At 37.4% G+C, this 17016-nt stretch overlaps 1 protein-coding gene across 4 annotated transcripts; it reads left to right on the top strand.

Annotated features, from left to right (window-relative positions):
- The first annotated feature begins 3633 nt into the window (after nt 1-3633).
- Nucleotides 3634-13986, top strand: LOC308692033 (NACHT, LRR and PYD domains-containing protein 1 homolog). Of its 4 annotated transcripts, none has more exons than XM_081367712.1 (12): nt 3634-4201; nt 4369-4433; nt 5691-5762; nt 5943-6191; nt 7048-7092; nt 7250-8942; nt 9079-9162; nt 9285-9368; nt 9727-9987; nt 10461-10547; nt 11761-11880; nt 12086-13986. In XM_081367712.1, exons 3-12 carry the CDS (start codon nt 5744-5746, stop codon nt 12120-12122), a joined length of 2679 nt encoding a protein of 892 aa, XP_081223838.1. In that variant the 5' UTR covers nt 3634-4201; nt 4369-4433; nt 5691-5743; the 3' UTR covers nt 12123-13986. The 4 variants fall into 4 exon arrangements, 3 of the variants coding, with proteins under 3 accessions (XP_081223838.1, XP_081223839.1, XP_081223840.1); XR_014030296.1 differs by having other exon boundaries at nt 4065-4201; nt 9798-9987; XM_081367713.1 differs by lacking the exon at nt 3634-4201 and having other exon boundaries at nt 4341-4433.
- The last annotated feature ends 3030 nt before the right edge of the window (nt 13987-17016 follow it).

Raw genomic sequence — 17016 nt, 5'->3', positions numbered from 1 at the left:
AATTTAAATCAATATTCATAAGGATCACGCAAAACAAAAACACTGAATGGATCAATTATAGTTACTATAATCAGCAGAGATTTATTGTGATGCTTTATCTGAAGTAGAATGACTTATGTTTGGAGATCAGTGTTGCACTTTTACCAAATAATACTGTGGTGGATTTGGTTTGACACTCTCTGTGTCCGGGCAAGCACACGCATATTGACGATACACTATCCCGTGCAACTGCAAGTAGGGAGGCTGATGATGGCGAATACCTCTATGATGAGAAAGTTGTGCATGGTTTGGAGTCCACAGATGCACTGAGTCCACAGACACTCCAACAACTGAAAGAGGTGAGAAGGTAGAGACTGGCTGGCCAAAGAAAAGACGTGGTGTGAACAGTAGCCTACACAGCTTCTGATGCGGAACAAAATCAGCGTACAAAACGGCATTGTGATGGTAGGAGACAAGATAATCATACCTCAGAGCTTCAAAAAAGTCATCTTAGAAAAGCTACACTTACTGTAGCTCACCAAGGTTAGCTCACCCCCATTAGAGGAGTTCATATCATTGTTCATATCATTGCTCCCAGATAGTCGGAGAACAACCAGGGCGACCAGTAGAGGTCACTGTGCCGTACAGCACAGACGTGCTGAGTTTGGCAGATCAGCCTTCTCTATCAGAACCTCTAAGTACTGGAACTCAGTCCCAAACGAGATTAGAGACATCAGTTCATTTACTTGTTTTAAATATAAAATAAAATTATCGTTAAAATCTATACAATCATGTACCCATTAATCATAAACTCAAAAAACTCATTTTTTTGTCGTATCCTAACATTGCATTGTTGTGTCTATTAATATGGCACTTTATTTTGTTCTGTTGTTTTGTTTTATTGTGTTTTTTAAGAATGTGAAACTTTGTTGTTGTCTGAAAGGCTACTTGTGTGATGATGTTTTATGGTATATTTATATGTGTTTGTTGGATAAATTGTATGTTACCTCTTCCTGCCCAGGGACTACAGATGAAATTTAGCTTGTAGCAAATTCTGGTATGGCTGAGTGCACTGTCCCTGTTAAATAAACAAATAAAAAAAAATAAAAAAACAAGGTATCCAGAGAACAAAGGCCAAAGCAAGAAAATCCCTATACTGGCCTGGAATGGCACTAGACATAGTGATGATGGTGGAGAAATGTGCGCCTGCCAACAACTCCAGCCAATTACATCAAAAAGAGCCACTCATCACTCATGACGCTCCAGAACTACTGTGGATGAAGGTTGGCGCAGACATCTTCGAGCTGAGAGTTCAGTCTTATCTATTGCTAGTGGACTATATGACAAAAAGAGGTACTGAATTTATCAGACAAATCAGCCCACTCAGTGATACAAAAGATGAAATCAGTCTTCGCCAGAAAGAATTAGTGAGTGAGAACGTATAATTTGCCATCTATGAGATGAAGTCCTTTGCGGCATCATGGGACTTTAAGCTCACATTCTCCAGTCCAGGATATCCTCAGTCCAAAGGACTTTCTGAAAGAGCAATAAAGACTGTTAAACATGCACTGTCACTAAGAAATACACCAGTGACAGGCCTGAATGAATCTCCTGCACAAATGCTGATGGGCAGAGTCCTGCGGAGCACACTCCCATGCTCTAGTGCTGTTCTTCAACAGTCAACCCCACAACATATACACAAAAGACTGGAGGATTTGCAATCTCGAATGCGCCATCAGCACAACCGTAATGCCAAGACAGTATCTGAGCTGGTTCCAGGACCCACAGTACATGTGCAGACGAGATGTGGATGGGAGCCTGCAGTGGTGGTTCACAAGAGAGATGAACCTCGGTCTTATACAGTGCAAACACCAGCAGGAAAGACATTCAGGAGAAATAGACGCCACTTGAGAAAGATACATCAGAGTCTGTGCAAAGATGTTGATCCTGATGAGCATTTGGAGGAGACTTCCACTCAGGCACCCGACCAGCAGAACAATCACCTGTGAATTCTCCGGTGAGAGTGGAAGAGCAGCCGGCATGCCATACTAGATGTGGAGGAGAAGTAAAACGGCCAACTAGATATAATGATTATGTTGTGGACATGTGAAAAAAGAAAAGAAAAGAAAAAAACAGAAAAGGGAAACAGTATTTGGTAACCGAAGACACAAAGTATTCTCAAAGTAATTTTATTGGACTATTGTTGTTTACTGTGAACGCTTAGAAGTAAATATGAAGTTTGATTATTTAAATTAGTCAAATATTTAATTAAAGTTACTGTTTGATAGATTTGAATATTTACATGGGGAGATTTGAGTGAACCAGTCTGAATGTAAATATTAAATCATAGCTTTGTTAAAAAGGGGGGATGTGGTGGATTTGGTTTGACACTCTCTGTGTCTGATTAAGTTGACTTATGTGTTAGACTGATCATCTGTTGATTGCTCATGTCTGTGTCTTGAATGAGATTTCAGTGAAGAAGGATGCACAGCACTCAGAGTTTTGGTCTCATGGTGTGTTATTAAATATAGTGATAAGACACAATTAAACATAATAGGACACTAGAACACAACAAATACTGTGCAGGGAGGAAAGTTTAACAAATATGATTGAGTCAGAAGTCGTAATTTCATATCTTCCCCATAAAATTATTCTAAAATGTAATTAACAACATATTTCTGCCTCATCATTTGACAAAAATACACATTGGATCACAGTCAGAAGTTATTAAAAACTCTCAATGGTGATAAAAGTGTTGTATTAATCTCATTAATTGTCATGTGTAGCTTGAAGCTAATTGTAGCTTTAATTTCTCTGTTATCCATATGTTTCATTAAATATTTTATCAAAAGAAATCACATAAGTTTGTATGTGATATATTTGTATTTATGTCAGGATCAGAATGATGTGGGCGGCCAAGCCATGTAATGCCAGAATGCCACAACTTACACAACGGTGTTCAGGTCATCTTCCACAGGCAATAACTCCATCCGCTGAATCTAAGCTTTTCCTTATTCCAAGCTTGCCCGCTGCATTGGTGACTTCATGTGTCTTTTGTTGTAGTCCTTAAAAAACTATTTCTTTAAAAGCAAATTTATCTCCATTTGCTTTGAACTCTAAGCGTTGTAACTTTGCAGATGTTGTTTATGCTCAAACAGCAACATTACACACTAACTAAAGTTAGAAAAGTGAAATCATAATCAACCACCCCTTTAAAGCTATTTGAAGTGTCTAGAAGTTAAAATTATTTGACCTGAAATGATTTAGGCCTACTCTATTTTGACCGCAACCATAGACATCTGTGTTTATTTGAAGTATAAACTTTTGTCCAAGTATTATTCTATAGGCTATCCAATAATTTGAATGTTTGTTAAATAGAAATAATGTTGAAATTGTTGAAAATACTTTTGTTTAATATAATTAATAATAATAGCTTATAAAAAACTAGAATAGGCTACTGGTAGAATATTTAACTGCAATATTTAATTAGACATGATTAACTAAATAGTCCGCAACAAAAATAAAAAAAATAACCTGAAATGCTGTATTGGACTCGAATCGTTGAATCTCTAAATTAAGAACGATTCTCTAGAATGAATCAGACTTTCCAAAGCTACAAATGAGAGAGAGGACCGTTAGATGAACCGATTCCATAGAACAAATCGGACGACTAGGAAGTATTAGGTCATCACTTTCTGTGCTGATTCTGAATTGGTGAGCACTGTGTGTGATCGTGGTTGATTCGGCGGTGCAGTTTGTAATTTATTTCAGGATGAGATCGCATTTGCAAAAGTGCTGCAAGACGATGCCTGTCTGATAGTTTAGGAATGAAGAGCGCGGCAACAAACCGTACTTTCTCGACGGTCTCTTACTTGACTTTTCGACGAGAGGAGCCCCATATTATCTGGAGCACGTCTTTTAACTCACATTGCGACGGCTTTTGCACATTGTAGGCCTATGCTATAGGCTATAGCCTAACGTTAAATGCAGGGAAAAAAGCTTGTGAAATATTATCAGCCTTCCACGTTTTACACCAGTAGCCTACTATTTTGGAGAGATGATCTTTTGCCGTCTGTCTTTGAGGAGGAATATCTAAAACAAAAAAGGAAGTTCAGAAGAGGCGTGTCCACAAACTACTTTCGATCTATAGTGTAGAAATGAATATTACACATTAATATTCGTGACCTTGATATCTTCATCGTGAATATAGACTTCACTGAAGGTAAGAACAAGACTGGATCGTAACTTATTGATCACTTTTCTGCCATGAAGCCTCGCAGTCACGAGATGAGTTTTGCTCACTTACACGATCGATATTATTATTGTTTTTCTAAACCGCGACTAGACGCGCAGCATAATGTGTTTTATTATTGTTACTATTTTTTTTAGACTGAGTAGAGGAGAGCCGGGACGATTGAAACGCGGGACGGATGAGTGCAGGACAGTTGAGTGCGGTAAGTGAATTCTTTCGTGCGGTACTCGTTTTTTTTTTGATTAACAAGTTGTATTGTTTCATGTGGCATTTTAATGATAATACGGCAGGTGTATTAGCACTGCAACACATCCTTAAGTGTGCAATATCAGAGTTTTTCTACATGGGGAGGCTGCAGACCAGGGGTCTCATTTATAAACGTTGCGTACGCACAAAACATCCCCTGGCGTACGGCACTTTCGACGCAAGTTGTGATTTATAAAAACAAACGTGCAGTAGGGGTAAAATCTTCGCACCTGCACGCAAACTCTGACCCATGCGTACGAACGTTTTGGAGATGGAGCAGTTTGGCGACATCGATGGTGAGTTGGAGTATGTATTTTTGGTCCCTTTTAGACAGATAATCTAAAGAAAATTATACATTATACGCATATATCTTATCTAACGGCAGATTAAGTAAAACCGTAAAACTTCATTATGAGTCCTAATCATAAAGACATGTTCACAATAACAGTTTAAAAAGTAAATAATGATTTAAACTACGTTTTACTTCTGATTTCTGATTTTTTTTTATTAAATATGCCATTCTCATTAATGGTATTAAACATTTAAACTACATGAAATCATTACTGAGAAGTTACAACATTTTTATATTCAATAAATAGAAATATTTGTTGAGGATGCAATGCTTTTGGACACTTTTGCTGTGGCATGCTGTGTTTTAATGTTTTAACTACAGAGATAATTGCAACTACAGAGATAATTGCTTAGCGCATGATAATAGCAGATTGTCTGAGAAAATAGTTTAGTGGAAATAATGCACAACAAGGTCTATCTGTTTCCATTAAAAATACAGATCAATTAAAAATACTATTTGGCCAGTGGAAAATATTGAGAAAAACTTTCTCTGAAATGTATTTTACACTATTTGATTTATTTATTCAAAAACAAGGCAAGGATAGGCTACTAAATGATTTTTATTAATAAAATGTGACATCCGTATATCATACTTTCCTAATGTCTGGTACCGTTAAACACAGTATCATGTGGATGAATAATCATATGCAAATGATATGCAGATGAGGATATGCATAGTAAAACTAGGCATTGTATGCTCCATATATGGTTATTTCGGGGTGTACTTTAAGATATACTTTCATTATTAATTTTTCTACATGCCACTTAATTTACTGCATACCAATAGTGTAATCTTTAACCATGGGTCACAAAAGCTCTCTTCAACCATCTCACACTATGTGCATTATGTTTCATTTCCTAGAGGACAACTTAAGACAGCTCTCTACAACACGTCATAGACACTTATGAGACACCATGGACCAAGACTCAGAGCGTAAGTAGTTACCACAGTAAAAGCAGAGATAGTCATATGAAAAAAAAGTCTGCATTACACGGATTAAAAGTGAAGTTGCCCAAATAAGTACTTGCTACACTATAGAATATGCCGTTCTTGAATCTTATGAAATCACGTTCTTGCTTGTGAGCAGTTATCATGTTATAATCTCTCTACCAGGTGCTCGGTTTGTAGATGCCCACTGGGCGAAACTTGTCCAGAGAGTAAAGTGTGTTAAGGCGATAGCGGATGAGCTGCTGTCCGGTGGCATGCTGGAATGGGAGCCGTACTGTGAGATCAAAGCAGCAGATACTAACCAGGAGAAAATGAGAGAGTTTTATAAAGTGTTGCACTCTGGAGGAGACAAGGTTAAATCTGCCTTTTATTCTAGACTGGAAAAGCATGAGCCATATCTGTTGAGAGACTTAGGTAAGAGCACACTAATTTTGGCTATTATACCACATGTGTCTAGACCTACAGTATGTACTGTTAAAATATGTACTTTTACAGGCATTGCACAAATTGCAGAAGCTCTTCTAGGAAGTAGGAACCTTAAATATTTTGTCTTAATTTTCCATCTTGGTCACTTATTTCTGTCAGGACCACTATCATCAAATACGATTGACAGTTAGCATTTTTTTTGGATTAGCGGTATAGTTATGTTCTGGGCAGCCTAGCATGGATAAGAGCAGGGAGAGCAGCAATAACCCCCTTTAGGGTAAACAGAACAGAACCAACATGAATGTATTGCAGATGTCATTAATGTCAATATTCTAATGTACAACATAATTCGAGAATTTAGTCTGATTCAAAGGGGAATCAGAAGGCCAAATCCTGACTGACGAGAGGTGGAGCTGGGGATGGAGGATAATACTGTTGATAATACTGGAGGAGCTTATATATGAATACAGTGATAGACGTCGTATTCCTATATGTAGACATGGATCAGCTGAGAGTCTTTGCTTTTTAAACCGGAAGTAGAAAATTGCTCTAAAAAATGCAAAAATAACTAATTTCCACTTATGGATAGACTTCATGAGTACTTTTAATGATGTGCAGTCTGTACTTATTTTTTCCCTTCTCAAAAAATGTGTATCACCAATACTGTTAGCTTAGGGCAGTTGTGGCACAAACCTTACATTGGGTGATGGTCTAATAAATGTGTTCAGCAATAGATAGATAGATGACAGACAGACAGACAGCAAGATAGATAGATTGATGTAAAATATATGTGAAATGCCTTAATCAATATATCAATGTATCAAGTGTGTCTAATGTTCTACAGGCTCCACAGGACATCACACACACTCTGAAAAAACACATTCCTCAGGTGACTGATGAATTTTATAATATTGAATTTTACAATATTTTAAATATTGCACTCCATCGACCTCGTGATTTAGTTGGTATTTGTCTGCTCTGGAATTTCTTACTGTATTAGAATCAGGAAAAAAAACTAACTCTTTGAACATTGACCTCTTCTACAGAAATCAGCCCAGTGATTCACAAATATATGAAGCGGATCTGCAGCGAGAATCAGTATGTGACTGAGTATAACTCACTGCCTGGTGAACATGTGCTGCTGTCTGAGCGCTTCACACAACCTCTGATCCTTCGGAAACATAGAGATCGAAAAGAGCGAGAAGAAGAGATCCGCTCCAGTGGAGAGAGCTTCCAGCAGGTCCTCAGCTCCAGGAGCAGTGGAGACTCTGTCCATCTCAACTCTCTGTTCGACCCAGATGACCACGGGATCAGTCCTAGATCTGTGATACTGCAGGGAAATTCTGGAAACGGGAAATCTTTCACTGTGCAGAAGATCATGATGGACTGGGCATCTGGTGACCTCTACAAAGGGCGGTTTGATATTGTGTTCCACTTAAAGTGTAAAGAAATAAATCGCATTCCTGGCGAGAAGAGTTTGGTGGAGATCTTGAGCTGCAGTTGTAGTTTATCATCACATGAGATCTCACAGATTTTACAGCAGTCGCCAGAGAAGGTGCTTGTGGTCATTGATGGATTTGATGAGCTGAAACTCACACAGGACATTAATGACATGTCAGCACACACTGATCTGCTTCAGAAAGCCCCACCTGTGGACTCTCTTTGTGCCTTGCTGAGGGGTCGAATCCTGCCAGAGTCTCTCCTGCTGGTCTCCTCCAGATCTACAGCTACAAACACACTCAGTAATCTGCTCAAAGGACCTCAGCGTTTCTCTGAGATTGTGGGATTTTCAGAAAAGGGGGTGGAGGAGTACTTCCAGAAGTTTTTTCAAAATGAGAAACTTTACAGGGAGGCTTATACATATGTGAAGGCAAATGAAACCCTCATCACTGCCTGCTCAATCCCTGTCGTCTGCTGGATCATCTGCACAACTATCCAGGAGAGATTCAAATATGGTGCAAATAAGACAAGCGGACTGGAAACCACCACCTCCATCTACGTGGACTTTGTGTGCACTCTTCTGAAGCATCACTGCCAGGGTTTGAGTCAGTCCGTCCCGACCATGCTGAGGAGTCTGGGTCAGCTGGCAGAGAGAGGGATGCAGGAACAGCAAGTCCTGCTGGATGAGAAAAGTGTGAATGAAACCATTTCAGACCCTGCTGAAAATCCATTCTTGTGCAAGTTCCTGTTTAAGAGAAGAATCTACCAGGAGACGATGTTCAGTTTCATGCATCTCAGCTTTCAGGAGTTCTTCACTGCTCTGTACTATGTCCTTCTGGATGAAGAAGAGTCCCAGAGGAAACTTACAAGGTCACTTTTAATGGATGGTTTCTCAAAACCACAATTTGCAGCTGTGGTGCAATTTGCATTTGGTTTGTTGAATAAGGATGTGAGACTCACACTTGAAAAACATGGTCTGTTCATTCGTCCAATAACACAGGCTCATCTGAAAGAATGGGTTTTGGAAAAGGTTAAAGGTTGTTCCTTGTATTCGGAAGCAGTATGTTTTGTTCTTCACTGTCTCTATGAACTTCATGAAGAAGTCTTTGTGAAAGAAGCAATGGAATCCTGGGGAATGATTAAACTATTAAATATTAAACAATTCCTCAGAAGAACAGATGTCTGGGCCCTGCTGTACTGCTCTCAGTTCTGTCAGAGCATTGAAGAAATCTTTTTGTGTTTAACATCGGAAGATTTTTCTATGATTTTGCCTGAACTTCACAAGTTTAAAAAAGCAAGGTAAATGCGTTGGTCTAAAACAGATATTTGGTTGATGTAATTAATATCTAATCTCTAATTTGCTGTTGCAAGTTAAACTTAAATTAAATTTAATTTAATTAATCTGTACAGTGATGTTCTGTATTTGATTTTGAAGCTTGGGTATAGAAGATCCATCAGACTCTGATCTCGGTGAACTGATCTACGCTCTTGCGAGAGGACAGACCCTGAGCTCACAGAGGTAATGTTTTAAAATATATTTTATACATTTGATGTGTTTTATGCACACGTGCTATCATCCTTTAATGTGCTTTTGTTTAACTTTAAGGTTCATGTATGTTTTTTCTGTGCTTTGGTTTGCAGTGTTATTGTCGGCATCTACCAAATGAAGTATGGGGATCATCCTGGCAACTCACTTGATCTGTCAATCAACAAAGAGCTGTCCAGGTGAAGAACAAGTGATTTTTTTTTTTTTTTTTTTTTTTTTTCATCAATAGTTTTTTTTTTCTCATGATAACCAGAAATAATTCTATGATTAATATGTTTTGTATAACCAATTATATCATCATCTTGTTCTCCCGTTTATATGGAATACTTGGTCTCCGCAATCTAATAAATTATAATTCTAATTGTAATAATGCAACAAAATTGGTCACCCAAAACAGTTAAAAAATAAGGTAAACACTTTTATCTTTTTTGACTATTGCTAATGATTTTTAAATCACAAAAATATATTCTAAGCAAGAAATTATTGACTTATAGACCCAACAACAACTTGAATCTTTTTTTTATTATTTTTTTATAGTATCTGCATAAAGATTGGCCAGCTTCACCATCCGGATTTGCAATCATTCAGTCTCACCTTTCCACATTCAGAGATAATCAACATCGACTGGACCAGACTTTTTCAGATAATTCACCAAAAGGATCCAGAAGCATTACTGTCATTTCTCTGTTCCTTCTCTAAACTGAAAAAGATGGAAATGAGTGTAGAGCGTCTAACTGAGATGTTGTCTGTCTGGACCCTCCAGATGACCCAGAACTGCCCCAGTCTAACCGAACTCACGTGAGAAACATCTGGAATCACCTCTGTCCTGTTTCTATGTGAATTTGTCTGTTGATAAGAACTGAGTATCTAAAATTCAAAGGGATAGTCCATCCAAAAAGGAAAATTCTGTGAATTAATGACACTGATCACACACACCTTTGAGGAACTGAAAACCTTAGAAACACAAAATGGTTTAGTAAACATATTTTTTTATAATTATTATATTCATTATTATTATTATTATTATTATTATTATTTTATTCATTTATTTTATTATTTCTATTTATTTATTTATTTATTTATTTTGGCAGTTTAGCTCTTGCTATATAAGATAACCTTACAAAGCAAATGAAACCGCCCATCTGTAGTTCATGGCCTTCATCCATTTAAACTGTTATGGAATTGTTTAAATGAATGTGTAATAAGCAGATGTGAAGAATGGCATTCTCAATCTTAATCATTTTATCTGTATAATGTGTTTCCACATCTAGGGTAAATGCTGACTTTTTACTGGAGGATGGAATCAAGATCTTGCAGAGCTCAAACACAAGACCAAGTTGTATGATGACATTTAACGGGTTTGTATTGGTTTATCATTATATAGATTTTCTATGCAATTTCATGGAGAGTTCAGCTTACAAGCTTTAAAAAGGAGACAAAAACACCATAAAATAACGACTTTTGAGGCATATTCCATGTTTTCTGAAGTCACATAATACCTTTTTGTAAGGAACAAATCAAAAGCTTGAGAATTGTTATTCATAATTTCGTTTTCTTTACATTGTTTTCTTATATTCGTTTTCTTTACATCCACCCTAGATATCGTTGTTCATTAAAGGGTTAGTTCACCCAAAAATGAAAATTATGTCATTAATGACTCACCCTCATGTCGTTCCAAGCCCGTAAGACCTCCGTTCATCTTCGGAACACAGTTTAAGATATTTTAGATTTAGTCTGAGAGCTTTCTGTCCCTCCATTGAAAATGTATGTACGGTATACTGTCCATGTCCAGAAAGCTAATAAAGACATCATCAAAGTATTCCATGTGGCATCAGTGGGTTAGTTAGAACTTTTTGAAGCATCGAAAATACATTTTGGTCCAAAAATAACAAAAACTACGACTTTATTCAGCATTGTATTCTCTTCAGGATCTGTTATCAATCCGCGTTCACGACTCCGCAGTGACGCTGCTGACGTAAGACGCTGCTGACATTAAAAATATATAAAAAAATATAGCAATACCAAAATACAAACAATGTAGAATAGCTTGAATACAGCGTGCGTCTCCCTCAGACTGTAAACGAAGCTCGGGCGGCCAGATAACACGTCAGCAGTGTCACTGCGGAGTCGTGAACCCGGATTGATAAAAGATCCTGAAGAGAATACAATGTTGAATAAAGTCGTAGTTTTTGTTATTTTTGGACCAAAATGTATTTTCGATGCTTCAAAAAGTTCTAACTAACCCAATACGTCTTTATTAGCTTTCTGGACATGGACAGTATACCGTACATACATTTTCAATGGAGGGACAGAAAGCTCTCGGACTAAATCTAAAATATCTTAAACTGTGTTCCGAAGATGAACGAAGGTCTTACGGGGTTTTAACAACATGAGGGTGAGTAATTACTGACAGATTTTTCATTTTTGGGTGAACTAACCCTTTAACAATTCAATAACTTAAATGTTGGTCTGTTTCTCACACAAATTATTGTTATAACAATAATTAAAAGCAAATATCAGGTTTGTTAAAGACTGTACTGATGCTGTGCTTTGTGCTTTCTGATTATGAAGGTTCATTTGCAATAAACCGTCTCAAAAATGCACAGAATATTGTTTACGTCGGTCTCGCTGCAACCAGAAGGTGAAGATTCTTCTGAATGACCAGGGCTTTTCCATGGAGACTTTGAGAAAGTAAGTTAAGACTGAGATTAACACTAAGAAAGCACCAATAAAAAAATGAGAACTGTAATATGACACAAGCCAGTAACACAAATGTTTTCTTATGATTTATGCAATTTCATTTTGAGCATTGCATACTAAATGTTGATCCTATCCTACAGGTCAGCTTGTTCATATTTCTCTGTCATGGTTTATCTCTTGTCTCTCCATTTCTAAGGCCCTTATTTTCCGAACTAAAGAGGAGAAAACTTTAGGACTAATGGTACAGCTTTACTGCTACTGTAGGAGAAAACTGCAAGAAAACTTTACCTGGAGCTGTGGAAGTGAATAAAGACACTAAACTCAGACCTGCCAACCTGTACGCATTTTGCGTAGCGGATATGCATTTTGACTTCAAAGTACGCTGCTACGATTTGTCACTCTAAACTACGCAAAAACCTGGTGACGCCTCTGTGCACGTGCTGTCCTCAAATCAAGCTACAGCAAAAGAAGAAAAGTTCGACCAATCATAGCGCTGGGTTCATTCCCCAAATAGCAAGCGGGGATGATTGACAAATGCGTAAGGCCTATCATTAAAAAGAGACTGAAAATCAACACCAATAAAGATTCCCGCCCGTTCCCCCTTCCACTCCCGCGGCCGCCGTCTGACTGATTTCATAAGCGAGGACAGTACAGTACGGTACTTCTGATTCCTGATTCTGAAGGTAAACGGCCTGGGCTCGATGTGGAAAGTTGATTGTTAAGTTAACTTAATCTTACGGATTCGATGATCACACAGATCGCATGGATTATCTTAAAATACTCCGTTAAGTTATTCATGGTCACTCAGAAAAGAGGAAGACATCATTCAGTCATGCAAATAATAAAATGCTCAAGTAATGCTGAACTATAAATCTTGAAATCGCTATGGCTTAACGTTAGTGATTATGAAAGTGCTGTGATTTGTGGATTAGCCTAATAAGCACGAGTCTGGAGAAACAGGCGTTTATTTATTCATTCATTCTCAGTGTTGAGAAATGTAGCCTTCATGTGTTACGTTATTGTGTTAATTATAACTAAAGTACCTAATTATGTTACATATTTATTTTGTATGAAAACTAGCGCGTTAATTACTTATGGATAAAAAAGTGCCGTTGTATCAGTGCTGCGCGAGCTCTCTCACAAAGGCGATGCGCGTGCACAGAGAGAGAAGATCATTGTAAAATGATAATTGACGGGCTAAGTTTAAATTTTGTTCTTGCTTGTTTTTTTTTTCTGTCAAAAATCATTTTGTATTATCCATCCCTGCTTTTAAAATCCGTTAAATGGCGGACGTTTTACTGTTAACACAGCACTCATTATGACGGATTCTTTTTAGAATAAGTGATTGGTTATGCTATTATTGGACTCCTGTCTATTCTTGTCAACTGTTTTCTATAAATATGTTTGTATTGGCTAACATTTATTCAGCTAATGCGTGCATGTCCTGTTTAAAATGTGCAATGTTCAAATGCAAAGACAGCACGTCACAAATATAAGCCCTTTTCCCTGTGGTATTTAGTATCATATTAGGATATTGGAAAATAAATTAATTAGTTAATCTTAATTGTACAAAATGTTCCTATGCTGTGTTCTAGGGGTTTCTTAATTTTAGACTAGTTGACCAGCACACATTGTATGCAGTGCAATAATATAATGCATGTGTGTCATCGTCCAAACCGCCCATACAATAACACCAACATTATGTACAATTTATAACATTTTGGTGTACTAACAATACTAACAAGCCTATTTACTAATTGATGATGTTTATTACTGCTAACACACACACACACATACACTACTGGTCAAAAGTTTTAGAACGGTAAGATTTTTTAATGTTTTAAAAGAAAGCTCTTCTGCTCACCAAGGCTGCATTTATTTGATGCAATATACAGCAAAAGCAGTATTAGTGTGAAATATTTTACAATTAAAATAACTGTTTTCTATTGTGAATATATTTTAAAATGCAATTTATTTTTGTTTGGCAAAGCTGAATTGTCAAGATCATTAAGTCTTCAGTGTCACATGATCCTTTAGAAATCATTCTAATATGATAATTTGATGCTCAATAAACATTTATTATTATTATCAATGATGAAAACAGTTGTGTACAATTTTTTTTTCAGGATTGTTTGATGAATAGAAAGTTCAAAAGAACAGCTTTAATCTGCTGTGCTCTTCAAAGGATGCAGCTCCTGAATTGGGACACAGCGACTGTGTATTCACACACTGAAGACGCCTGAGAGCCAAAAAGTCTATATTATTCCTCCATGTATAAAATAAAATATGGAAATATTATAAAATAATAATTCTGAGTGGTAATGACAATTACATTTTTTAATGAATTGAAAACCCTCAATTACAGGTTTGAGTCTAGAAATGTCCCATTCAGACAACAGCCTACAGTAGCATATTGAGTATGAACTCTTAGTAGTGACCAGTGTTGGGCTCATTACTTAAAAATGTAATACTACTCGTTAATAGTTACTACTTTCAAAAGTAATATTACTTATTAGTTTCTGGCAACAGTAATTAGTTACACTACTAGTTATATAACTTTTCCTTCACTCCCCACATAAGTCGTAATTTCGTATCTTTACCATAAAATTATTCTAAAATGTAATTAACAACATATTTCTGCCTCATAATTTGATCAAATTACACATTGGATCGTAGTCATAAGTTATTACAAACACTCAATGATGATTGATAGTGACTTTTAAGTAAAAATGTTGTATTAATCTCATTAATTGTCATAGCTTGAAGCTAATTGTCTCTGTCATCCATTTATGTTTCATAATGTTTAAAAAAAAAATAGTTCATTTAGTAATGTTTCATTTTCCAAAAGGATTTTTAATTAGTAAAATCATTTATATCGGGATCAGAGGAATGTGGGCAGCCAAGCCATGTAATGCCAGAGTAAAGTAATGCCACAACTTACCCAACGGTGTTCAGGTCATCTTTTCTCCAGACAAAATCAGTGTAATGGCAATAACTCCATCCGCTGAATGAAAGCTTTAACATATTCCAAGCTTCATGTGCCTGTGCGAGTTGTGAAAATTAGGAAAATAAATGTAGGAATTATTGGATTGTTGGATATCAGATCAGTAGGGGTTGAGGCAGTGGTGAGGCCAGAAATCTGCAAGTGGGTGGACCTTGGTGAAATAGGGCGGACCTCTATTTTTTGGCTAATAATATATATATATATATAAATGATTAAATGAAAATACATTAGTCACTTGTCGCTACTCACTTAAAAATGTAGGGTTAAAAATAACCCAACGAATAACCCAACATATTGACCCAATATGTGTAACCTATAATGTAATATGTGTAGGCTATCAAGACACATTTAGGCTAGTATAAATAATTATAGCTAATAAAAAACTAGAATAGCCTACTTCTAGAATATTTAACTGTAATATTTAATTAGATATGATGAACTAAAGTCCGCTACAAAAAAAAAAAAAAAAAAAAAAAAACACAGACCTGAAATGCTATATGGGACTCGAATCGTTAAATCTGTTCATTAAGAACAATTCTCTAGAATGAATCAGACTTTCCAAAGCTGCACATGAGAGAGAGAACCGTTTAGATGAACCGATTCAATAGAACAAATCGGATGACAAAGAAGTCGTCATAGTTAGGCCATATAATCTTCTGTCCTGAATTGGTGAGCACTGTGTGTGATTGTGGTCGGTGGTGCAGTTTACTGATAGCATAGGAATGAAGAGCGCGGCATCAAACCGCACTTTCTCGACGGTTCCTTACTTGGCACTTAGGCTCAATCCCAATTCACCCCTCGCCCCTACCCCACTACCCCTTGGCCCTACCCCTCCGTTTTGCATGTTCCCATGAAGGGGTAGGGTTGTCTCGATTCTCTTTTGGTTGGAGGGGTAGGGGTAGGGGGAAGGGCCAGATAGCCCTTAAAACGAAGATTTTTCGGGACCACACTTCAAACGAAGGGGTATGAGAAATGTACCTGCATACACCGGCTACTGAGGCAACATGACAGCCAATAGCCATTTTCTTTATCTTGTGTTCATATTTACGGTCATGTTCTTCAAAGAAACGGTTGCAAAAAAATCGCTAAAGTTTGTTAACAATATGACGCGTGTAAAAAGCAAAAGTTTGAAGTGAAGTGGACGCGCAAATGAGGCGAATTCGCGTCTGCCGCGCTAAACGCCTCATTCGCGCCGCAAGACCTCCAGATGCGCGTAAATGCTTCTTAACATTGAAATCACTCGCGCCAGACGCTCTATTCGCGTTGGGTGTGAACGCAGCATTACTGTGCGTTCACACCGGATGCGAATAGCGCGTCTAGTTATATGCTTGACCACTTTGTGTCCATTCGCGCGTCAAGAGCGTCAGAGGCGAAAGTTTCAAAAGTTTCGAAAACCCGTTGGCGGCCATCTTTTTACAAGATGTCTGATGTTGATCGATCATTTATCGAGAGAGTCACCGCTCTGTATTTTCTCTGGAGAGCAGAACAGCGGCGTAGGGATCATCGTCGCCGTATTTGGGTCCACCAGACCCTTCGAAGGCGAACCCAGTTTGGCGAGTTTCACCATTTGCTCCAGGAGCTGCGCCTGGATGACGGCCGCTATCAGCGGTGCTTCCGCCTGTCTCGTGCCCAGTTTAATGACCTGTTGTCCCGCATCGGAGCGAGGATCACCCTCGCCCTCACCCACATAATCTGTAATTTATTTTTGTATTGAGCCAGCCTCCAAAAGTAATTAACCTGTCCTGTGTTTTTTTTTTTTTTTTCACACAACACTGTCCAGACACAAACTATTCTTATACACTAAAGTATATTAGTTGTCTTTACATTAGAATAATAATGTTTTATATAATCTGGATTTAGATATGGAATAAATAGCATTCAATAAAATGAATATGTCTCGTATGTTGAAATCAAGTTTTTATGAGATAAAAGTTTTACTTTGTTTTTACTTCACCACGTGACAGCAGCAAGCAGGCTCCTGATTGGTTAACGCGGCACAAATTGACGCAGAAGTTCAGATTTTTCAACCTGGGTGGCAGAACGCGTGAATGCACAAAAAGCACTACATAAAATCACTACATAAAATCATTTCACAAGCCTGTTTTATGCCTTTCCCTGTCTTC

Source organism: Scardinius erythrophthalmus, assembly GCF_964197995.2.
Source record: "Scardinius erythrophthalmus genome assembly, chromosome: 6".
Lineage (NCBI taxonomy): Eukaryota > Metazoa > Chordata > Actinopteri > Cypriniformes > Leuciscidae > Scardinius > Scardinius erythrophthalmus.
This window is presented reverse-complemented; position numbering and strand designations above follow the sequence as displayed.

Excerpts from the sequence above, each read along its gene's own strand:
- LOC308692033 (XM_081367712.1), top strand. Across the intron at positions 8,943-9,078 it reads CACAAGTTTAAAAAAGCAAG|CTTGGGTATAGAAGATCCAT; the intron begins GTAAATGCGTTG and ends TTGATTTTGAAG. Across the intron at positions 10,548-11,760 it reads TGTATGATGACATTTAACGG|GTTCATTTGCAATAAACCGT; the intron begins GTTTGTATTGGT and ends CTGATTATGAAG.